Source organism: Erpetoichthys calabaricus, chromosome 7 (assembly GCF_900747795.2).
Source record: "Erpetoichthys calabaricus chromosome 7, fErpCal1.3, whole genome shotgun sequence".
Taxonomy (NCBI): Eukaryota; Metazoa; Chordata; class Cladistia; order Polypteriformes; family Polypteridae; genus Erpetoichthys; species Erpetoichthys calabaricus.
The window spans coordinates 54378530-54405022 of NC_041400.2; the positions used below are offsets into that span (position 1 = coordinate 54378530).

A 26493-nucleotide genomic window follows, 5' to 3' on the forward strand; every position below is an offset into this window, starting at 1 on the left:
TAATATAAAGGAAAATCTTGAGACGAGACGAGACTATTGCCAAGAGATTTTTTTTAAACGCTCACGATATTTTTTTTAACGGCCCATGCCCACGGTCCTCTCACCTCTATTTTGTGTGAATGCTTTTGTCAGACACTGTTCCTGCATTCTCAGCACTTATACATTTTTATGTTTTATTCACTTTAAGTTCCCAATAAAAGAAGACTTATTATGTCCAAATCTTATTGTAGAATTTCATTCCATAGGGTTATCAACAGAAGAAATGAGTACATGGGCAATCCTAGCACAAAGTCAAATGAATTAACGCAAAAATTGTCGATCGGTTACACGGTAAATTGGTTAAATGCGTATCAATAGACTATGCTGAAACAGTTGGTGGTGATGTTGCGGAAGATGAAAACATCAACTTACAATATCCCGTAGAATATTTACATACATTAACACTATCTGGTCTTCCACCGGCCGAATTACTATTGAAAGAAGGATGTATCCTTCGTATCCTTGCATAATTTATGTATGAGTGACGGGCTATGCAATAGGACAAGATTAGTTGTACTGTATTCAAAATTGGTTGAACAAGCGAGCAGAGGGCAGAGCCCCCTAATATTAAAAGAAATCGGGAATGGTCATTCCTAGAATTTCTCGAATACTCAGATATGGGGATGGATATTTGAGGAGTAAACCACAAGACAATGATTATATTTTTATATTATGTACTGTACATTAAAGAACCATCTAAAAACAAATCAAATCAAATTAATAATATATTGAACAATTATTATAAAAGTAAAGTTGAATAAATCAGACTCTGCAGCTACATGAATAAAAAAGTACCATTTCCGGTAAGTGGAAATAGCTCATAAGCTGATAGAAATTTACATTTTGTACCTATACTTATATGCAAAATTTGGTTGAGCTAAGTGAAAGCATACTCAGGTTCTCGTGTTTATATACACACACACAGACATAATTCCAAAAATGGTATTTTCAGACTCAGGGAGGTCTAAAACATGGAGATTCATCAAAATCGTGAAATCAAATTTTTAGATGATTCCAATACTTTCCCTATACTTTGTATACAAGAAAGTAAAAACAGGTTAGGTGCATACTGTCATAAAAAGTTAACACACTTAACTTGCTAATTACAAAGGAATTCCTTCATGAAAATCTTATAGCCTTTGCCCAGTTTATGATGCTTTTTTATGTTACTTTTAAACAATACTGCTTATACTGCAAGAATCGCTTATAGGAAGTGAGAGTAGTGAAGTGCAATAAACATGATCCATTACTGGTCAGCTAATAGAAAGTAGATTTACCCATCAAAGTTACACTTCTGAATTTTGTGAAAAAAGCTAATTACTGGCTATTACATTTTTTCTGTGATCGCTCTCCATGACTGAATGTAAACCTCAGTGATTGAAGAGGTCTTTAGAGTACTGCAATTGCACGTATAGATCAAAACTAGTTAGTGGAGATGGTTTAAATATCTGATGAAACTGCCTTCTTGCTGCCCTCTATTAGATGCATGCCAGCAAGAGAGATCAAGCAAAGGACCTAGAACACATTAGAAGAATAACCACACTTGGTCACGGGAATCCTCCACTTGCAGGTGGAATGCTTTGCTAGGGAAAGGGAAATTTGGTCAGATCCTCTCATCTTGATGCCACAATGACTTTTACCTAAGAAAGTGGTGAGGAAATGAATATATGGACCCACAATAGTAGATTACTTTTTTCCACCAACAAATGCTGAAGGGATACTTAGTTATTTATTAGACAACAATATCTTCAACTTTAAATGAGAGGAGTCAAATCTTAAGGCAAATTAAACACATTAATACTAACTTTAAAAACTGTCATTAGCTATTTAATAATCCGCTTAAAAGGATGTTGAGTTTTTCAGGAGCTTTTCCTCCAACTTTCCAAAGATGTGGGTGAAATATTAAATGGCAGCTTGACCTGTTATGAGTGAACACAGATTAGCACCAGCATGTACTCTGTAATGGACTAAGACCTATATGCAGGTTTGGTTCCTGTATTGTTTCCTGTTTATTTAAATGAGTAAAATAACTGGAAATAGACTGGGCAACATGTTTTGACTGAATAAAATTTCACAAACATTTCAGGAAAATGGAAGTTGCTAATTGAACTTTATTTTAAATAGATTTGTTCTTAACAGTGTGTAAAAACAGAAGCTTCATCAAAAGTGTGATAGAAACCTTTATAGTCCACACTAAATGAGCTACAGGACACAGAAAAAAGAGGCTGTCTTACCTGAGTTCCGAAACATGCCACCATCATATGAATGAGAAGTTTAGCTGAAAACATCGAGAATTTGGAGCAAAACAAATGAGACAAAATTGCCAGGGAAAACCCTAAAATAAAGTAAGTATACAAAATGTATTCAATATACAGTATGCAAGACAATTTGGAAAATGTTTGCTATTAATGGAGTTTGAGTGGAGCTTTTAACTTCCCTAATTTACACCTTCTAAGAATTATTGCAACAAATTAATTAATTTCTGATTGTGTCCCCTCAGAGTCATCTTTGTCTGCCATCCTTACATAAAAACAACAAAATATTTGGTAGTTTTAGGCTTTGCACTGGACACGAATATAAATAGACAAAGAGTATTCAAAATACAACACAAAATCAAAGAAAATGTCCTGTATGTGGCAGAATTAAATACAATTAAATAAATAAATTAATTAAAATTCTGCCATCAGCATTTCACAATACCTACACTTACTCCCAAGTGTCCCATTTTTCTGACAGCGTTCAGCAAATAAGTGAACCCCTCCCCAAAAACAGAAAAAACCTGATAGAAGAGTCAACAAATCTTAAGAATTGTGAGGTTTCTAAATGTAAAGTGCTGTCTTTTCAAAACCTCAGGATTCAATACAACTAGAACCATGTTTTTAATCTTAAGAGGTAGTTTCAGCTCAGCTTGGCCAGCAACATTTAACCAACAGTTTCACATGGTAAGTAACAACTAAGTAATATTCAGTGATGTGTTGTGAGCAAAATCCCATTTACTACTAAAATGTGTTTAAGTCATTAATTTAAACAATACATGGAGTCTGTAAGAGAGACACATATTTTACTTTTTGATAATTTACTGGAGTGTACACACCTCCTTTTAATTATTTTGAAAACAATTCTGAAATTATTATTACAAATTATCTAAAAACAGACTTTCAAACTAACTGTAAAATCTCGATTTGTAGCCTACATCTTTACCCAAGCATCAGAGGGAACATACTTACTTTCTACTAACTAATGATCAGTATTTCTTTAATCTTCAATAATTACCATAATACTTACAGACTAGTTATTTCATATGCTTGAATTTTATTACATCTTTTTGCACAGCAGAACAATGGACATCATGTATTTGATACACACCTGACATGCAGATGAATCCTGCAGAGAAGAAGGCTTGGTTGTAAGAAGAAAGGCTGTCAGTTTGTGCAAAGGCAGTGTAGATTGACATATGGGAGCATGCACACTCCACAAAATTGGAGGTATCATCAGTCACCTGGCAGAACTCCTCATCTGGAAGCCAGCTATAAATTTAAAACCAAATGAATATGAAATAAGTATATGAAAATAGAGGCACTGCAATAAAGACAGTTGTATCTTGAAGACCTCTTTACTTACTTAAATAACTGTGCACAATTGTACTGTGTTCCTTTCAGAATTAGGAACATGAAAAAGTGTGACATTGAAACAAAAAAGAAGTGTGACTGTTTTTTTTTATTTCTTTTTTTTCTTCCACTTATCCATCTTGGAAAAAACTTTTGAAGATGACAGTGGTTATGCAGTGAACTGTAGCCATGACTTCAATGTGTTGTTTCTACATAAAATTGCCAGTTAAATGTAATTTTTACTTCAAAAGCTTCATCTTACTATTTGGTATTATTGTATTTTTCTAAATATTTTCTATTAAATATTATTGCAGTTTTAATAAATATTTATATGTTATTATAAGAATTAATAATTTTATTTAGATAAATTATTTGAAAAGCACTATATTAAAGTTCATTAATGAAATATACTGTATGATGAATTCATTATAATTAAGTAACTCCTAGGAGTAACTTATCAATGCTAAGGTTTAATCTGCCCAGAGACATCCAACCAATAGCTATTAATTGCACTACATACAAACTCTACCCAGCACCATGAGGGTGGTGAGCCGCACATGGCTTTTTTGGGCTGAGGCTGACTGGGTTACATGGGCTACCTAGTGACCTTCTTGTCAGCAAAATTACTCCTAGGCTTGGCAGGCTAGTATTTCTGCTCCAAAGTATGATCACCATGAGAATCCTATTTCTGGTTGCTGTTTGTCTGGCCACTTCTCTAAGACAAATAGATGATAGATAGATAGATAGATAGATAGATAGATAGATAGATAGATAGATAGATAGATAGATAGATAGATAGATAGATAGATAGATAGATAGATAGATAGATAGATAGATAGATAGATAGATAGATAGATAGATAGATAGATAGATAGATAGATACTTTATTAATCCCAATGGGAAATTCACAAATTCATCATAACTAACTTTAGCACAAGTACACAAATTCTAACAACATACTGCTAAGTATCACTGAGTCAACACTAGTCTCTCCTTCCCAGAAGGAGATGAAGACTATTGCTGGGTAGAAGAAGGCCCACATCTTTCAGGTTGTTGTGTAGCCATAGGTCTTCACCAGAACAAACATAAGGAAAGTAAAGTGAATACAATAAAGAAGCAACGTCTACCTACAGTTTATATCTGTATATACCATTCTCCATATTAGAATTATAGGAGTGTAAGAAGAAGCAGTTTTAGAGGTTCTATATATATGAATCAGTGAAATTTAACTGGCAAATAAGTAAGAATATGATTCGGTAATGTGGCTAGATTACTTAGAGAAAAATATGTTTAGATGAGTTAAGGAAAAAGGAATGTTTTAATGTTTTCTGAATGTGAACAGATGGGTGAAATATTCGACTTCAACAGAAAAAGACTACTATAACCCACATAGTAACAGCAGTTGAGAAAATTCTGTTTAATTGTTTATGCACTAAAACTCTGTTCTTGTTGCGTTTTATTAATCCTCTGGCTCATCCATTGTGTCCATCCATCCATTTTCCAACCCGCTGAATCCGAACACAGGGTCACGGGGGTCTGCTGGAGCCAATCCCAGCCAACACAGGGCACAAGGCAGGAAAAAATCCTGGGCAGGGTGCCAACCCACCGCAGTCATCCATTGTGTCCTCTCACAAAATTTTCTGTATATATGAACTATACACAACATTAAATCATACATTATTTTATTTAATAAAAATTAATTAGTAACATCTTATTGTATTTACAGTGTATGTCAGTTTGATATCTATGGCAAATCACCTTTAATAAACATGTCACAGAGATTTAATATATAACATATTAAATGTGTTAAATAAACATTATTTTTATAATTATTAACTAGGAAGTTTCATATGTATTTGTATCTTGTAACATATGGGCAATAATTGTATGATGTTGCACACAGTATATCTTGATCAACATTAGCTTTTCTTAAAGAGGCTGGTGATAGCAACAGGCTGAGCTGGTCTGACCAGGCCCCAAATCCTCATGAATATTGAGACTTTACTGGAAAGTAGCTACATGTTCCCAGGACAATCGAGAGACACAATCCCTCCACTGTGTTCTGGGTCTGCTCCTGCGTCTTCTACCAATGGGCTGGGAGGTCCCCTTGGAACATTCTAACTTCAGGACAAAAACTTCTCACACTTAGATTTGAAGGTGCTAATTCCCACCCTAACTATACTGATATTCAGTGTGCTTTAGATATAAAAGGAAGTAAATATCATCTACAATATGCAGAGATGCAACCCCAGGTTCTCAAGCTAGACAGAGATGCACCTTGATATTCTGTCCACAAAAATCATAACCAGGAGAGTAGGCAACACACCACTGGACCACTTGCAGAGTACAAGTTCTACAATGAGTGGTCTCAACTTAATACCAAATACTAGAATACAACTCTCACAATTACAGGGACCAAATGGCATACATCAGTGATCCTAGAACAACATACTGTGGCTGGTGGCCGGGTGTGGTCATCAGCCGCCTGCTTATTTAAGGAGCCGCCTCCTTTCAATCAAGGCTGGAGTCGGGTGAGGAGGTGGACGAGGTCGGAGAGGAGGCGGCGAGGAGAGGCCTGAAGTGTGTGAGAAAAGAGAAAGAGAGAGAGAGAGAGGATGGCTGGGGAAGAAGCCGGGACGAAGAGAGGTGGCTAAGTGAAGCCTGGACTTTGGGAGACTGTGGGGGTTTGGTGGCGGTGCACTTAGAGACTGTAAATAATATAGTGTAAATAAACATGTGGTGATGGCTGCAAATGTGTCTGCCTGTCTGTGTCCGGGCCATACTATTTCACAGTACTTAAGTAGCATTTTGCACAAGATACTATGGGTAGCACAATCATAAACTTTTCCTAAGTTCACAAAGCACATGTAGACAGGAATGACAAACTCCTGTGACCCTCAAATGCAGTATGGGTATAAGAACAAAAATTTGGCTCAGTGTTTAATGGCCATGAAAGAATTCATGTCGCTCCTGTGGAATATGAGGTTCAACTTTCAAACAAAATTACCATTTCAGTAACCCAGCACAGGCTTTCTCATGGAGGCAGAGAAGTATGATCGCAAAGAAAATAAAACACACCCTCTCATTGTACTTTTTAAAACTGGAACAACCACCACTCCACTCTACATACAATCTCCATGCCTTGCACGCAACATGAATGATACACATTAGTCAAAACACCACAATATCAAGAGTTTTCAGCATTTCTGTTCAGGTCTCATTCATCCCTGCAGCTTGTTAGCATAGATGATTTTAATCATCACTGTGACTTTTTCTTCCTTTTCCTCTTATTTTAATTAAATATATGAGAAATATACTGTATTTTAATGTATGTTTCCATTGTTGGCCTTTGTAAAGTTCTTTATTTCACACTGAGTTATACCCACTTATTAAACATAAGAATGTCTTCTAATAAGATAGACTCCACAGACTGTTAACAGTTTATAAAGTGGTGACGTTTTATATATGGCTTTATAGGACATTCCTGTTGGGAGGATATAATACTTTGTAAAACAATAACTATAAATGGATAGAAAAATTAATCATTCTTCTAATGACCCATACAAGGAACATTGTTCATAACTGAAATAAAAGTTTAATGGAACATTGACACAAATTCAAAGGACACTTTCAATAAAACAAATTCTAGCGCTGGAAGGTGACCTAAAATTGTTTAATGTTAAAATTTTAAAACAATAACAACAATAGAGGAAGATAACGTAACATTCTTAAACCTACTTAATCCAATTCAGGGTTGCGATGGGGACAAAGGCAATCCTGGCAGTTTTGAAAGGAATAAGCCCTGGACAGGGCACTGTCCTATCACAAAATAAAAGAATATAGCATTGGCAAATTCAATGTTACAGGGTGAGTCAAAATTATGTTAACATTTGAATGGCGGAAACAATTCGTTCACAAAACATACTTCATATGTGCAAGATGATTTACAGGAATGTCTCGACCTGTTCACTATCATGTAAAACACATGTACCATATGTGGCACATAAATTGTCCGCAAAAATTGTATATAAGTATATACATAGCAGGCCGTTAGTGTTAACATAAATTTCACTCACCCTATACTTAAACTTCCTTATAGGAAAAGGGGAGTAAAATCACATGGGGATCCTTGGGTATTTTCTCATGAATATATTTTTGTTTAACATCCCCCACATTCTTGATGCTAAAGTTATGCCTTTGTGGAGAATTATATTTTACTGCTTTATTTACTAAAAACCAGTGTAAAATAAAATATTTATGGATTTAACATCAAACACTTTCCTTAAGCAGAACTTGCCAGTTTATATTGGATAGGAAGAATAAAATATTACCTTTCAAACATACAATAAACTGTATGACTTAGGCCTATATATAAAAAAAATCATTCATTCTCTAACTTACGTAATTGAGTTTAGGTTTGTGTAGGGAAATAGCTGACCCAGACAGCACTTAGCACTAAGTGGGAACCAACCCTGGATGATGAGCAGTTACATTTTAGTTATGTACAAAACACACACAAACTCAGACAAAGCCAATTTACCACAGCCCATTGACTTAATCTGTGCGTCTTTGAGATGTGGGAGGATAATCAAACTACCCAGAGAAAAGCTCAACCAGACACAGGGAGAAAACTACTACAGTAACAGTGACCAGACTGTGATTTTTAATCCTGTCTCCTGGCGCTGTGAGAAAATATCATTAAACACTGTGCTAAAACACTGCCCAATAAAAACTTTATCTTGTTGTTTTCAAGTTAATTACAGTTCTGGTTTATAGCACATAAAAAGTTTACTTAAACCTAAATGGTGATTGCTCTTTGCTGCAAAATGTCCAGCATATTTTTCCTACTACATATTCCTAGAGTAAAAAGTGTCTCTTCTCTTTTTCTTTATCTTTGGGACACACTGCTATTGGAACATGGAGATCACCTATTAGATATCAGCCTTTTTTTGTTGTTCATAAATGCCCCATGGTGGGCCCAAGGTTTTTATTGTCATTTTTGGTTCCTAGCACTAGAATTAAAAACAATGAATATTGTGTACGAAGAAGCTTTTCAGTACTAACAAAGAAACATGTTTGAATGTAGTTAAGTTTGGCAACATACACAACACATTTAAAATTACATTTTAAAAGAAAAAACAAAAATAAGGATACATTTTAATTTTTTAACATTTCTAAAATGAATGCAATATTTATATTATCTTCCTTTCCTTGCTTTTCCTAATCAATAATTGTTGGGGCTAGAGTGGTGCCTCAGCCTGTTCTAGTAGCAGGGGACACCAAGTACCAGCACATACACATTCATACTCATGTGCTGCCTATTTCCCATAACCCAAAAATTTACTTTTGGATGATGAAAAGAGGAATTAATGTAGATATTTAATTTTCACACTATGACCCTATGACAGGGGTAGGCAACGTCAGTCCTGGAGAGCCGCAGTGGTTGCAGGTTTTTGTTCCAACCCAGTTTCTTAATGAGCAATCAATTATTGCTGATGAAACACTTATTGCTTAAGTGATAGTTTGATGCTTCATTTTAGTGGTCTCGCTTGTTAAGTCTCCCCGCCCTTAATTGCTTATTTCAATCTTAAACAGCTGCATTCAGTGTGTTAATGGCTCCTTATTTAGCAATAAGATGTAAAAGACAAAGCAGCCAGAAGTTCTCCATCTAGCAGCTAGTGTCCAGTGAACAGAGTGCATCCGTGGACAGTTGAACGATTAAGTGTTAGGGGAACACAGTGCGCAAACTGGACTCTGCACCACTAAAGGTTGTATCCTCCAATTCTTGTTTTTTAACGGACGTTTAGAGTGTGGACTGTGTGTTTTCCTTTTTAAAAAAGGAAATTCGTTCCGGATATGTTTAGATTTTGTTATGTTCGTTTATCTTTTTAATGTACTTTATATTGTCTTGTGTAATAGAACTTACTGTGTTTTTTTCTGAAATTACTGTTGTGTCTTTCATGGTGTGTTTAATCACCGCCCAATTTAAAGAAACCTGTGTGCTATTTTCAGTAAATTTCATGAGTTCCCAGTCTCTTAATAAAACTGGGTGGTGTAGTCGGATATTCAAATGGTGTCTAAGTTAGATTACCTGTAAGTGTGACCAGACACCTGTTACACCTGTACAGGACACCAGTCCACTGTAAGACATATTCACTCACGCTGGGCCAATCTGTCAATTAACTTAACACCCAGATATCTGAGATGTTATGGGAAACCTGAGATATCTTTAGGAAACTCATATCAACACAGGGATAATATCTGAATATCTCTTTTTGAACCTGTGAGTCAGCAGGGGTTAAGCACTTGACCAATGATAATATTGTTGCTAAGAGAAACAGAGTAATTATACATGCAGTTTAATTGGGGTAAAAAAAACTAAACTGTAACTAGACAGTGTCTTTTGAAGGAGGAGTTGGCCTTCCTTATTGACACATTATGGACCTTTGAAACAGACGTTAAATGTGAACTCATTTGTCTACATAAATTGCCTCATTAAGTTGTATAAGTTATTGCACTGTCTGACATATCTAAAGATTTGTCAGGAGTTCCTGTACAGTAGATATCCAAAGCTTACTTTTCAGCTGCTTGGCTCCAAAGAAGACAAAGAGACTGCCGAGGTTTGATTCGACTGTCTGAGGTGTAGATTCGATAAATGACTTTGTCGTTTTCAGAAAGAGGTTGTGTGCCCTTGTTCATTAAACTGAGAGAAAAAATCTGAAAAACACCAAAGAATATAAAATATTAAATGCTCCCAACCTCCTCCACTTCCTCCTCCTCACTTGTAACAATTTTTTTCACTTCTTAATAGGAACAATATAATCATTCACTATGTGCAATTATTGCCCTCTAGTGTTAAATATATAAATGGCAACCTATGATTTAATTCTACTATATACAGTGAATTTGATATGGTTAACAGAATTAGAAATAAAGTGATAAGGATTAATTATAGAATAATAAAACTGAACAAACAAAGGTTTAGAAATGCAGAAACACCTCTTACTGGAGGTGTCCATTTAATTAAATTCATATTTCAGGAGGCAAAAAACTTGGAATAGATTTTACTGTCATTTATTATTAAACCATCAGCATCTCTAATATATATATACAATATAATCTATAATAAAATATTTACTTTACAGTTGTATACAGTTAGGTCCATAAATATTTGGACAGAGACAACTTTTTTCTAATTTTGGTTCTGTACATTACCACAATGAATTATAAATGAAACAACTCAGATGCAGTTGAAGTGCAGACTTTCAGCTTTAATTCAGAGGGTTGAACAAAACGATTACATAAAAATGTGAGGCAACTAAAGCATTTTTTAACACAATCCCTTCATTTCAGGGGCTCAAAAGTAATTGGACAATTGACTCAAAGGCTATTTCATGGGCAGGTGTGGGCAAGTCCGTCATTATCGATTAAGCAGATAAAAGACCTGGAGTTGATTTGAGGTGTGGTGCTTGCATGTGGAAGATTTTGCTGTGAACAGACAACATGTGATCAAAGGAGCTCTCCATGCAGGTGAAAGAGAAAAAACCCATCCGAGAAATTGCTACAATATTAAGAGTGGCAAAATCTACAGTTTGGTACATCCTGAGAAAGAAAGCAAGCACTCAGCAACGCAAAAAGACCTGGACATCCACGGAAGACAACAGTGGTGGATGATCGCAGAATCATTTCCATGGTGAAGAGAAACCCCTTCACAACAGCCAACCAAGTGAACAACACTCTCCAGGAGGTACGCGTATCGATATCCAAGTCCATAGAAAGATATTGTTAAAGTCCATAGATATCCATAGAAAGAAGACTGCATGAAAGTAAATACAGAGGGTGCACTGCAAGGTGCAAGCCACTCATAAGCCTCAAGAATAGAATGGCTAGATTGGACTTTGCTAAAGAACATCTAAAAAAGCCAGCACAGTTCTAGAAAAACATACTTTGGACAGATGAAACCAAGATCAACCTCTACCAGAATGATGGCAAGAAAAAAGTATGGAGAAGGCGTGGAACAGCTCTGACTTGGTGGAATGGCCGTCAGTCACCTGATCTTAACCCAATTGAGCATGCATTTCACTTGTTGAAGACTAAACTTCAGACAGAAAGGCCCACAAACAAACAGCAACTGAAAGCCACTGCCATAAAGGCCTGGCAGAGCATTAAAAAGGAGGAAACTCAGCATCTGGTGATGTCCATGAGTTCAAGACTTCAGGCTGTCATTGCCTACAAAGGGTTTTCAACCAAGTATTAGCAATGAACATTTTATTTCCAGTTATTTAATTTGTCCAATTTCTTTTGAGCCCCTGAAATGAAGGGATTGTGTTAAATGCTTTACTTGCCTCACATTTTTATGCAATCGTGTTGTTCACCCCACTGAATTAAAGCTGAAAGTCTGTACTTCAACTGCATCCAAGTTGTTTCATTTAAAATTCATTGTGGTAATGTACAGAACCAAATTTAGAAAAAAGTTGTCTCTGTCCAAATATTTATGGACCTAACTGTATATTTACTTTATAGTTGAATGGTTCTGAATTCCCCCATGGAATTAATACATTTTTTTCTTATCTGATATAATCTACTATAACCAGCCATCCATTTTCTATACCTGTATATACAGACCAGGAGGCTATTCTAGCAAGAAAAAGGAGTAATGCAGGGACAATCCCTGTACTGATTGCTAGCCAATCAAAGGGTGAACACACACATTCAATAAGGGTCAAATTCCACCTAACCTGTGTGTCTTTGGACAGTAGAAGGAGTAACCAGTAGGATGCAACACTGACCGCCAATCCGCAGACACAATATAACCCAGCACAACTCTGGGTTCAAATAAAGTTTGTTTTTTTTTTCTTTTTATTTGTCAGCCAACCATTCCAAGTGAATACAGACAATAATTTCACAGCAGTGGTCATCCGGAGCACTTCCAGATCATATGGAAACCCAGGCATTCTTCTCCTGATAGCGCCCTCTTGTAGCACCCAAAGACGTGGACAGGGCTACTTTTCTAACTTCTAACTCCAATTCCCAAGCAGCCCTGAAGGAATCCTAACTGGGACTAGCCAGGTGGGACACTGCCACCAATCACGTGGTGAAATGAACTACCTCTGGCATCCATGTTTGCCCAATTCATCCATTAGTTTTTTAGCCTGACTGGGATAAGGCTTGCTAACCATCCCGGTCAGGTTGCGTCTCGATCCACGCTGTACTTCTGTTATGGTAACAGATCACTCCCTCAATCCCAGTTGGGATGCCTATCCAATCGCCTTGGCATCTACAGTGGAAACTGCAGAAAACTTCCTTGTTGCGAGGCAACGCCACTATGCAATATTATACTGTAACATTTTATTTAAATATCTTTTAGAATAAAATAGTTTAATCCATATATAAAATAAATCATAATAAAAACCCCAGCAGCTGCCTCTTTACCTTCTGTTTCTAAAATCTCACCTTATTATTGAGAGCAGTGGGCTTGCCAGTGAGGAACCACTGTTGGCTACTATACTCTGTGAACTGAATCTTCTCACATTTATTTTCTGCAACTTCATACGGAGAAACAGTGGAAACCTTTAGCAAGGCTTCAGGCACTCTAATCCAGTCACCATTTTTCCCCATAAACTGGTGGCCATTGATCTGTGGTGGATACCAGTGATAAGCTTTTATAGCCAAGTGTGGACAAGTATCTAGGATGGTCTTTCCCCTGTAATACAGAAAAAATACAAATGTCAGATTTTAAAGTTTTTTTCGATTTCTAATTTTAGGATTCATCTAAATTCATGCAATTAGAACAGTACTGATGATTTTAAACAGTATGATATTGAAGGCAATACAAGTAGCACCTGCTTTAATATGTTTATATAATTACATTGAAATTAATAAAGATGAAAATGACAATTACAATGGACATCTATTTATTCTCAATGAATGAGGCTGGGAGCTACAGTTTATCCTGGTAGCACTGGACACGTGGCAGGAACTAACCCTAGATGAGGTACCAATATCTCACTAGCAACACTAAAACACACACATCACACTAAGCCAATTTAGAGTCACAGATTCACCTTACATCCATGTGTTTGTGATGTGGAGGAAACATGAGTAATTGGAGAAATACAGCACAATGGGTATTACAAAATTTCAAAAGATTTGTACATTCCATATAGAGATGTGATTGCACTGATGTTTGTAAGATTAAAAATCATCTTTGCTTTAAGCAGTCAGGTGCCTTACGGAAATAAGCATATCATTATTATTTATATATGCTTTATTCATACTTCCATTTATTTTCCAGACTTTCTTATTTTAAAAGCAGGTTACTTTCAGCAGTGTAAAGATGCAATTACGTTCTAAGTTCTACATTTGACTAGATCATTTGCAATTCTGTACTTTTTTAAGTATTTCTAAATATAAATACTCCACCATAAAGATACATAAAAATTAGCAAAGTATTGCATTGTTAATTGTTTAATATCCATTAGAATTTATAATTATGTAATTGTCCCTGTTCAGAAAAGAAGTAAACATTGGTTATTAAGAAAGAGCAGCAGGTAAACATTTTGTGGTCTGTTGCAACCATAGGCACAGGGGTACTCAACAAGCATAGGAAGAAAGTGGACATATCTGCATACAAGAACTCCCTCTCAAAAAGAAAAATAGAGAATTTTCTTCTAACTTGTATGATATTTCAGTTTTTATGAAAGTCATGAATGCAGTTGATTATGCACTATCAGCTACAACATGAATACTACTGACAGATGAAGTGAATAACATTGATTATCTCATTACAGTGGCAACAGTCAATGGATGGAATTTATTAGGCAGCAAGTCAACAGTCAGTTCTTGAAGGTGATAAGGTTAGACGACTGGGTCAGAGCATTTCCAAAATGACATATCTTATAGGGTGTTCCCAGTATGCAGTAGTACCTACTAAAAGTGGTTCAAGGAAGGACAATCAGTGAACTGGTAACAGGGTCATTGCTCCCCACATGCATCAATGAGCCTTGGACACCAAAGACTAGTCCATCTGGGTCCAATCCTACAGAAGGGCTATTGTAACACAAATTGCTGAAAACTTAATCCTGGCCATGACAGAATGGTGTCAGAACACACAGTGCATCACAGTTATATATGGGTCTGTGTAGCTGCAGATTGGTCAGAGTGCCCATGCTGACATGTGTCTACTGCTGAAAGTGTCAGCAATGGACACATGAACTGGACCATGGAGCGATGGAAGAAGGTGGCCTTGTACGATGAATCATGTTTTCTTTTAGAACATGGGGACTGGTGGGTGCTTGTGTGTCGTTTACCTGGGGAAGAGATGGCAACAGGATGCACTATGGGAAGAAGGCAAGCCGGTAGAGGTAGTGTGATGCGCTTGTCAATGTTTTGCTGGGAAACCTTGGGTCCTGGCATTCATGAGGATGACCACGTACACCCCTTCATGGCAATGGTATTCCCTGATGGCAGTGGCCTATTTCAGCAGGATAATGCACCCTGCCACACTGAAATTTATTCCTCAAACCATTCCTGAGCATGACCATGAGTTCAAGGTACTGACCTAGCCTTCAGATCTCCCAGATTGAGCAGCTGTGGGATGTGGTGGAAAAACAAAATGATCCATGGAGGCCATACCTGTCCACTTCAAGGACTAAATGGATCCGCTGCTGACGTCTTGGCGCCAGATAACAGAAAACCTCAGAGGTCTTGTGGCTTCCTTGCCTTGACAGATTAGAGCTGTTTTGGCACCTCGAGGTTGACTTACACAATATTAGGCAGATGGTTTTAATGTTGTGGCTGATCAGTGTAGATTCATAACTTGCTGACACCACTAAAAGTTAGCAAAAACATAACTGCAAGAAACTTTTGATATCTTAGAACTTTCAGAATAAGGTTTTATTAAACTACTATATTTAAAAATGTTACCCTTATTTCAAAACTTTAATATGTACCCTGAATTCAAAATATCCCTTTGTTTACTTTGTTTGTGATGTTCTGAATATTTACTTATTTATATATAAGACAATGGTATTAAATGTTATTTTTCAAATATTCAATTCATATGTTCAATACAATGACTGACAGTTTTTATTTCTGTATACACAAACAGTTAACTATGTAGTTGAAAAACCTTTTACATAGAATTAAATTTCTAAAAAAGTAATAAGCATTCTGAAACATCAATGGATGGATGAAAGCAAATGTACATAAAAATCAATTAACATACATTATGTACACATAAATATAGACAAATTACAGACAATGAATTGGCAACAGCAGTTAAAATTTGATAGACTTGTATTGACTTCTTCAGTGAAAATCAGCAGTCATTCTCCTTTTCTGTCCTAGTAGCTTCCAAGGCTTCCTTGGTACTTTGCAGCTTCAGTGGGCTGTGATTTCAAGCATGACTATGTAGTCCAGGATCTTTAAATGCCCTGCACTATACGGTATATTTTTGTTTGTTTGTTCTAGTAATGTGTCTCATGATAATTAACATGAAAATACTGTAGTTGTCATACTAACTATATACTGTTTATCATTTTTGATACATTAGCCTCACATACATATATGCACTTGAGCAATTTAGATTCCCAAATCAAACCAATGCCGGTGAAAACAGGACTACCTGAAACATTGTGTCAAACATACGTGTCATGACGTCATATTCCAGGCTCATCAGAGGTTCGCACTAATGGCATGGGGCACCAGGGGACATGATCGCTGACTCTTCTGTCACCCACTTCTCAAAGAAGATGCCCAATGAGGTCAACTGACCCCGACCCTTTCAGTCCACAAGCAATAAAACCAAGAGGCTCCCAGATGGAGGCATCTCATTCAGGACATGAGCCATCCACACTACAGAGCTCTGACCCTGAAGCCTGACCATTCTTCCACAGCCTTTAAGCTACAGGCTACAGTTACTTTTTCCTTTTGGTCATTTACTGCACCATCGAGCGCTTGTAAATTTGAGGCAGCTTATTATTTTGAGTTAACAGGGTGGCCCAGTTGGCACCCCAACATTTCATCTTGACTCCTGCCTTACCCTCGACTGACAACAATGGCTATTCGATGACAAGTTGAATAGGCAAACTCAAAACAGACAGTGGCTAGGCCAGAATTCAGACAGTTTTTATAAACACACTTTGATGTGTTAAAAGTAATATGTTAAGGAAGTTATACCGAAATTTGATTTTGAGTACTGTAGCTCATGTAACAAATGTATTATCATCATGTATAAATTTAGAATTTTTTGCTATTAATTTCCGTACTAGATAGTAAGGTACTGATTAAAAATATTTAAAATAAATAAGACTTTGGACTACAAAAATGCTATGCTTCTATAAGCCTGATTTGTGTCAAATCATTTTCAAAATAAAATGAAAATGAAAATTGAGAGTTGTTAGCATAAGACATGAGGTCTAGTTAGCTACAATGGGACCACTTCAAAGCCTACCTATCCACCAAGTACTGCAGACAACAGTTGTGAATCCCTGCAGGAAAACATTCATCTACAGAAGAACCACAGCGTACGTACTATTGCATTGTTGCTGTACTTTTATCTTAATTCTATAGTTATTCATTGTAAAATGTTATAAGTTTTCTTCTTAAATTAACAACCGCCTTATTTAATTAGGGTGTTTCTTCTCCCAATTATCCACCACTCTATCTTCTAACTTGCTTATACAAATCATGCAATAAGAAATAGACTTTCAAAATTCTGCCATCTAGTGGATTTGAATGCATAGATTTTCCTTGGAGTGTGAATTTTGCAGCCAGCAACAATCACATGGAATCAACACTTGAAACATGCCACAATGATCAAGTACAACAAGGGATAAAGTTGAAGAGACATTTAAAATTATATAAAATTTACAGCATTTGCAATATACTTTTTCGATTGGGAGCTTTTTATGCCCTCTTTTACAGAGCAACATCATCAACAATTTGTTTCTTGTATAACCCAAAGTCACATAAGGAATGCCTCAATGGGCTTTAACAGGCCCAGTTTTTTGACAGCCCCACATCCTTGACTCCCTAAGAAAACAACAAAATACTGCAAAAAATAAATGTAGAAAAAAATGCAAGAAGTCTTGTGAAATGCAATTCAGAGAGAGACCCCCTTCCAGGTAGGTTGGGTGTGCAGTGGATGTCAAAAATGGGGTAAATACAAAAAACAAAACATAACACAAGTAATCCTCTTCACAGAGCTAGATGGGTGCTCTATCATTGTCATTTCAGATATACAATACAATAGTAGAAACTACTTTGTTCTTGCACAGTGCTCCTCACCATGTGCAGGCACAGAGCACCGCAATAACTCTCAAGGCAAAATGCAAGAATAGAATATACCACTCACAAAACATAGAACTATCACATATAAGGATACAGATTTGTTCAAACACATCAAAAACAAAGTAGAAACTAATTACAATAAACTAAAAACAACAATGTCTGTCCATCAGTTAAGTGTATAACCACTGATAGATTGTTGAAAAGGAGTCAGACAAGTCAGACACGGAGTCCTGGAGACCTCAGCCAACAAGCCACATCCACCCACTGACCACTCTACAGCTACGTCAGTGCTGGGCCCACCAGTCTGATGAAAGGACTGTTCTGCTCAATGATTCCAGTGCTCCTCTGTCTGAGGTGATTTTTTCATAGGCAGACAAACAACTGGGCAGTAGAGCAGTGGCACCATTTGCCACATGAGGATATACGAAAACCCACCTTTAATCCAAATAAATCCATTTATTCAAGGTATAGGATCAGGGGAAAATAGAATGTACCTTAAGTCCATCAAGTGCAAGTCAGGAGCAAACACTAGACAGACCAACAGGGCATTACAGAGCACATTCACTCCCTTTAGACTTAGCAATCAACCTAACACACGTCTTTTGGATAGGGATAAAAATTCCCCATGATGGAACATGCACTGGCTCTCTGATCTCCTAAAATAATTGAATAATTGTTTCACTTTTATCATTATAAACAAATATTGTATATTAAATATATGAAAATCTGATACATTTGGAATTTAAAAAGTACTCTTTTATTAGATTTTAATAATATGTTTTAAACTTGCAGTTTAAAAATGAATACATTTAAAATTAGGGTTATTAACATTAGTGCTACATTATGAAAGTTTATTAACCTTAGGACTGCCTAATAAAAATTTATACAGGTTAGGGTACAGGAAAGGGATAGTTGATATATTTATATATTTTAAGTTAAGAATAGGAAAAGGGAAAGTGGATCTAATTAAAAGATTATAGGATTAAAATTTAGATCACAGGGTTATTTATGTGAGCACTAGTAATAAGCGAACCACATGGAGTTTGCTTTGCCACAAGTTCAGCAAAATTATGGAAATATTTGGGAACTTCAACAAACTCCACAAAATTCATTAAAGTCAATTGAGAATGAGGAATTGAACTAGTCTTAAGGGCTAGGGATGAATCTTCCAACTATGCTAGATAAATTATTGTGGCCTAAAATGTGACCTATGCTATGAAGCAGCAGTGCTAACCACTGCATCACCGTGCCTCAAACAACAAAACACACAGACGGAACGAATACCACAGATATAATACAACAAATGGGCACAAACTAGCAATAAGTAAATAAAATATAGATCATTGCACTTACAGAGTTCCAATCTCAGTGCACACATTGGCTGTGTCACGAGGCAGTGGTGTAAGACTGCCTCATTGCATTGTTTTAAGTCATGGCTCCAGCCATAGCTAGAACACCTTTTTTGTTTCCTTTGTGTCTGTGCAGATGCTTCACACTTTTTACTTCCATCAGGAAGGAACACCTTTCACAGGTTTTCTGCGTTTTCTGATGAGGGAAGTGGGTAGTACTCATGACTTTCTCATTACAGTGAGCTAATTTACCCTCTAAAATGAAAATACTGCGACAGTTTCTTTTTTGTAAGCACACGTGGAGTGTAAATATGGCTGGAGTACTGATTAGATTGTAACACCATGCATGCTTGAAGCAGACTGGCAAAATCCTTATAGCATGCATGTGCAAAAGTTCTGCTTATGGCTACTACAGCTCTGTGACGCTAGCCTCAAAAAGCATTATGGGATGCTGGGAAAAAAAACTTCACCTAAGCTGGCTGCACAGCAAATTTTCAGGAAAATATTCTGCATAAATCATCACCAATGAAAACAGCATATTCACTGCAAAAAACACTTTGGTGAATTTTGCAGCTCAACACTAGTGAGCAGCCAGGGCACCTTGAAAAAATTCACTTAGACAAAAGAAAAAAGGTCAATTTCACACAGACAATGAGCTGGCCAAGATTTGAACCCAGGTCTCTGGAGCAGTGACAGCTCCCAATACTCAAAAGTATTTACCAAAACAGGTAGACGGCCTGAATAGTGCTGTTTATACATGTTGTATCAAGGTGTTTTAAATGTACTATATACTTACAGATTTAACTTGCTTCATTAGTAATTCATTGATTAATACATTTTTCACCTTATCAGGTACTTTAACAGATCTTACATTGCATGTCACATTCTTAATCATATCTTGAACTTTCATTTTACATTTGTTTAGGCATCACTACTGTTTTCAGAAACAGAATCCTAAAGTGATTCTTCAAATAACAAACAAACACTAACTGTATGTTCCTGTGAGCAATAGTTTCCACCCAAAAGAAGTATAAATCACTAAACAATTTAGAAATACCATGCCTTTAGACGTCAGTCTGTTTTTTTATATACATAGATGTCTTACAGAGTAATTAAAACAATTTGGATTCCCATCGGCTAAACAAATGATTGGTTTACTCCCATGCAGATAAATATTGAGCTCCTTCCATAATCATATTTCACTGTTCTGTAAACATTGCTGCAGCTTTTTTCTTTCATGACGCAGGTTCCCTGGCATCACTTGGACTTCCCATATTTATCACAGACATTTGAAAACTGTGATTCAGCACAAGTTCCACAGCCTCTGTAGCTTAAACATAATGAATAAGTCTTATAGGTACTTAAAATAAGAGCTTGTAGCTGTGTCAGCTTGAATATATTCAGCTACAAATTTATTTTCTTCTTATGGATTTAGTAAACAACACTGTAGAGAATTTGTAGCACAAATGGTCTAAAAATACGACTGCAGATCTGAAAATAAGGCCAAATAGGTATAGAGAGTAGTGCAAATCGGCAATAACTTCACCCCGTCATTGTGAGCTGCAAGAAATCACCGCTGTAAAGTGTCTACATGCCCTACACTAATTCTAAAATCAAGTCAACCTTTTGTTATATTGAAGGAATATCATTTTGAGTTATAAAACTTTGCAATATCACCATAAAAATCATAATAAGGAATATGTATTCAAATGAGGAAGAAAGATAAGTCAGGTATAACATGTAACTACATTTTCTAAGCACAAGTACACAAGAGAATGTGTAAAAAGAGGCATGAATTTACCATAAACAGAAAGAGGTTGAATTGAAAATTCAATGCTATGTAACTTCTACAATATACCTTTTTGAGACACTGGCCCATAATGTTGACATAGAGCTGAGTAAAAACATAATCATATAAATCAGAGACATAAAGAGATATAGAGGGGTGGACCCTATACTGGAAACAGAGCAGGAAACAGCCTTCGACTGGACCCGGTCGATAGCAGGGCTCACTCATGCACTGACTCACCCCGGGGCCACTTTGGAATCACAAATCAACCGAACTAAATGGTCTCTGAAGATGCATGGGGAAAACCCAAGACACACACATACAGGAAAACAACATATAAACTCCATACAAACAATGACCAGGCATGGTGTTTGGATCCAACATCCATAAGGTGGCAGCAATATTCATTCTACCATAAGGTTTAAACCTCAAATGTTCACAAATTACCATTAAAACAGATGAAGCAACTATTAAAATAGTTCATTAGTAAATTCATTCATCCATCCATCCATTATCCAACCCACTATATCCTAACTACAGGGTCACGGGGCTGCTGGAGCCAATCCCAGCCAAGTACCCGATTTTTTTTTTACTTTATATTTAGATTAATAACTGGTTTCAATCATTATATGATCAATGTATGGACTGTAATGTCTAATGTGTGTTTCAATATTGAGATACAAACATGAGAGTGTGGCTGACAGCCGGGGCTCTTGCCCAACCGGGATGCCTCTCTTTTCTATGGACTGGGGGAGCAAGCCTGGTCAGGACAGTACCTTCCCTGGAACACTAGATGGGTTGCAGCGGTGCCTAGGACTCCTGCAGGACTTAATGAGAGTTGGAGTTTGGTGCAGCCCTGTTGGGATCCATGGGCACCGCCAGGGGGTGCTGTAAAAGCCCTGTGTGCTTTGAACTTATATCCTACGTCTGTCTGTGTCAGGGCTGGCTTATACTGAGAGGAGCAAAGCTTCCAGGGAATATTGCTAAGTACTGTATTTTAATATATTTCTATACAGTGATTCAAAAGCAACTTCTATGAAAATGTACATAACCTCTCAACAACTTTGAAGGTGTATATAAACCTCATGAATAAAGTATGGCTTCACTTGTTCTAGAACCAAATATTGTATTCATTGTCACGGTTTTTTAGCAGTCTGTTCATACCACATGATGCAAAGACAGTGGAGACAAATTAAAAAGGACTGAGATCTCCAAATGCCTGAGGGCCTGTCCTCTTCTTTTTATAGAAAGGCACAATCTATGGGAGAGACGGGAAACATAAGGTCCCAGTGGGAAATTTCAAGACAATGCCCTCCTAATAATAGCTCCCAGTGGGAAAATTCAGAGATAACTTTATTGCCTAAATGAGCCAAGTCAAGACAGAACTCTGACCAGAGTCCATTATATAAAACAAAAAATAATAAACAGGTCAGCCAGAAAAATGAACTTCTGTATTTGAAGTAATGCAGTTCATGCTTCATGCAATTAATTTTCCATTTTCACAAAAATAAAAAGGCTAATCTTTAGCTGCTTTCACATAGATTGACCAATGACTCAACAGGGACTCTGCATTTCTCTGCACTATTTCTTTGGGAAGTTTAAGCATTAGAAATGAAAAGGTTCCCCTATTATGTACTGTAAGTGCGGCAATAGGGACCTTAACAAAGCCAAAGGTGATCATCAATAAAAGTGCAAGGACCCTGCTTTTATTTACACCTCTCTGAGAGTACATAAGAGGGCACTGGAGACCAGTGGTGTTTCTGCATTAAGGGTCAAATGTTATGCAAAAGTAAGTAATAAAGTTGTTAATTTAACTTACTACTCTACTAAAATGCTTATAATAACTTCATTTTCTTAAACAATTTTCTCCAGTTTTCTGGTGAAGTGTGTAGTCTGCATAAGGTGTGAAAATGGCTCTAAGGATTTCATCCCAATACTTAACAGCAGTCAGGGTACTGTTGCCTAGCATGTGGAAGTCTTTGAAACCCACCCCAGACCATCACTGACCCACCATCATGCAGGATGATGTTGCAGGCTGCATAACATTCACTATGGCATCTTCAGACTTTTTCACGTCTGCCATATGTGCTCAGTGTGAATCTGTTCTCATCTGTGAAGAGAATAAGGATCCAATGGCGGCCTACAAATTGTGTATTCTCTGCCAAATACCAACTGAGCTGCTCGGTGATGGGTTCTGAGCACAGGTCCCATTAGAGGACATCAGGCCCTCATGACACCTTCATAGAGTCTGTTTCTGACAGATTGTTCAGAAACCAACAAACCAGTAGCCAGCTGGACGTCATTTTGTATGGCTCTGTCAGTGCTGCTCCTGTTACTCCACACACAAAGGAGCAGATACCTGTCCTGCTGCTGGGTTGATGCCCTTCTACAGCCCTATCCAGCTTTCCACGTGTAATGGCCCATCACCTACTCTTAAGACTGCGCTGGGAGACACAGCAAACCGGCATGTAGATGTGCCATCCTGAAGGAGTTGGACTACCTGTCAAACCTGAATTGGCTCAGGTACCACCTCATGCTACTAGTAGTGACAAAGACACTAGCAAAATGCAAAACTAGAGAAGAATCAGTCAGGAAGAATAAGGAGAGAGCAATTGTCTATGGCCACCACCTGCAAACCCATTCCCTTTTTTGGGGGTTGTCTTGCTGTTGCCTCTCCAGTGCACCTAATGTCACTTTCATTTGCACCAAAGCAGGTGAAGTTGATTCACAATCGCTTATGCTACCTAACTGGACAGATTGATATCCCTGAAGCTTAATTGATTTGGTGTTAGACTGTGAAGATTAAATGTTCCCTTATTTTTTTTGAGCAATGTAATATCTTGAGTAATACAAGATATGAGATTGAAAAAGAAGAAATTCCAATTTTGGAAGTCATTTTACAGCACTAACTACAAGTTGCTGCAAGGTTTGACTCAGGGCTGTGAACATGAATTGCGTTAATCAAGCTCATGAATGGGATGAGGTGAGACCCTTACAAGCTGTCAGTATGTAATCAATAATTATGTACAAAGAAAGAAAGAAAGAAAGAAAGAAAGAAAGAAAGAAAGAAAGAAAGAAAGAAAGAAAGAAAGACCATTAATTCTACTTTCACAGTAAAGCAAAAATTTGCTCTTCTGCTTTAACTAAAAGAAAACTGTTGATGTTTACTATTTAAAATGAATAACTAAACATATGTAAAATGTTTCAGATGAATATCCAGAAGTGTCCATTGTATTCTTTTCATAGGTCTTACAGTCAAAAGTACAGCATCAATTTCCAGAGAAAGAAATTAAGAATATAGATTACACTCTTTGCGTTAACAGAGACAGAGAAGCAGCAAAAAATAAAATGAACAGTACAGGTTAATTGAAGGTGACACATAGTGACTGAATGTAAAAGCAGAACAAGTGATAATGCATATGCACTGGCACCAATTAGGACACTATTTGGCTGGGGCATGCATTAAATTAAAAGGAGCAATGGCAGAACAACAAAATTATAGACAAAAACAATTTGCTCTGTGCATTCATCACATCACTGACACCAACGCATAAGTGGTGCTCAGCACAATTCTCATTGGGGGCACTTTGGGCAACAAGTATTAGACTAATATGGTATGGTATTGAAATTTGACATAGCTATGCAATACATTAATGTAACAATTGTGAACTTTTATCATGCTAGTCATTTTTATTGTTACCAGTGTGTTACATTGTAACTAATTCATCAATAAAATTAAAACCCATATGTTCTTTGGAACTTAAATTTTTAAAATCTGTATGTAAACCTTTTTCACAGTGGACTAGGCTCCTGAATAAAGGGTTCACAGTTAGCCAGTCAATAACATTGACAGAGACAAACTAATATCATGTTATGTTATTGTTTTTCAAATATTGCTTCTCAGACAAGTCTGCTTTTTCATTTCTGGACCTCTGTTTGTCTGGCATCTGGTAATAATTAGGCATAGGGTAACCTTTGCTGATTTGCAATCCCCTACTGCAAATGGATGGGTTAATGTAAATATCTTAATCTGTATAGTGCCAAGATGGCATTCCTTTCATTGGCTTAAAGTGACACATGAACTCTACACAATAACAAATTGTCTTTGTTGCATTCAGTGTTAGTCTTTGGTACTGTATTACTGCACTACTAGGTAGGAGGCATACAAGTAAAAATTCTAATGTAAAATGTAAACATTACAAAAGGTTTGGAATTTAAATGCATTAAAAATTATGGCTAACTATGGTGCGCCATGTACAGGTAAGACTAAATTTTTAAAGAGGTTCACATTGCAACAGCATGGATAAACAGATTAGACTTTTGTAGCAACTGGAAGTGGGGAGTTGTCTGACAGTTGGTAACTGTTCCGTTAAATCTCTATATCTATATCTAGAAACAAAACAAAATATAAGGGTTATCTGAGCAGTCCCTTCATGAGCTTTGTCTTGAATGAAAGAAGTGAGTATGTTTTTTTTCTATTTTTTGAACATACAAATACAACAGTTTGATCATATTAAGGCAGGTTTTTATCAGGGTCCATCCATCCATCCATCCATCCATTCTCTTCTGCTTATCCGAAGTCGGGTTGCGGGGGAAGCAGCTTGAGCAGAGATGCCCAGACTTCCCTCTCCCCGGCCACTACTTCTAGCTCTTCTGGGGGAATCCCGAGGCGTTCCCAGGCCAGTCGAGAGACATAGTCCCTCCAGCGTGTCCTGGGTCTTGTCCTGGGCCTCCTCCCGGTTAGACGTGCCCGGAACACCTCACCAGGGAGGCGTCCAGGAGGCATCCTGATCAGATGCTCGAGCCCTCTCATCTGACTCCTCTCGATGCGGAGGAGCAGCGGCTCTACTCTGAGCCCCTCCCGGATGACTGAGCTTCTCACCCTATCTTTAAGGGAAAGCCCAAACACCCTGCGGAGGAAACTCATTTCAGCCGATTGTATTCGCGATCTCGTTCTTTCGGTCACTACCCATAGCTCATGACCATAGGTGAGGGTAGGAACATAGATCGACTGGTAAATTGAGAGCTTCGCCTAGCGGCTCAGCTCCTTTTTTACCACGATAGACCGATGTAGAGCCTGCATTACTGCGGATGCCGCACCAATCTGCCTGTCGCTCTCACGCTCCATTCTTCCCTCACTCGTGAACAAGATCCCGAGATACTTGAACTCCTCCACTTGGGGTAGGATCTCGCTACCAACCCTGAGAGGGCACTCCACCCTTTTCTGGCTGAGGACCATGGTCTCAGATTTGGAGGTGCTGATTCCCATCCCAGCCGCTTCACGCTCAGCTGCGAACCAATCCAGAGAGAGCTGAAGATCACGGCCTGATGAAGCAAACAGGACAACATCATCTGCAAAAAGCAGTGACCCAATCCTGAGTCCACCAAACCGGACCCCCTCAACGCCCTGGCTGCG

General features: G+C 37.3%; 1 protein-coding gene across 1 annotated transcript in view; it reads right to left on the reverse strand.

Annotated features, from left to right (window-relative positions):
- The window catches only part of adgrv1 (adhesion G protein-coupled receptor V1), a 697787-nt gene that overhangs the window by 245364 nt on the left and 425930 nt on the right, over positions 1-26493 (reverse strand). The window contains exons 80-83 of the mRNA XM_051930189.1: positions 13101-13350; positions 10225-10364; positions 3406-3566; positions 2274-2374 (exon numbers count right to left, since the gene is read on the reverse strand). Coding sequence (XP_051786149.1) covers positions 2274-2374; positions 3406-3566; positions 10225-10364; positions 13101-13350 — 652 coding nt within the window. The remainder of the gene's footprint in view (positions 1-2273; positions 2375-3405; positions 3567-10224; positions 10365-13100; positions 13351-26493) is intronic.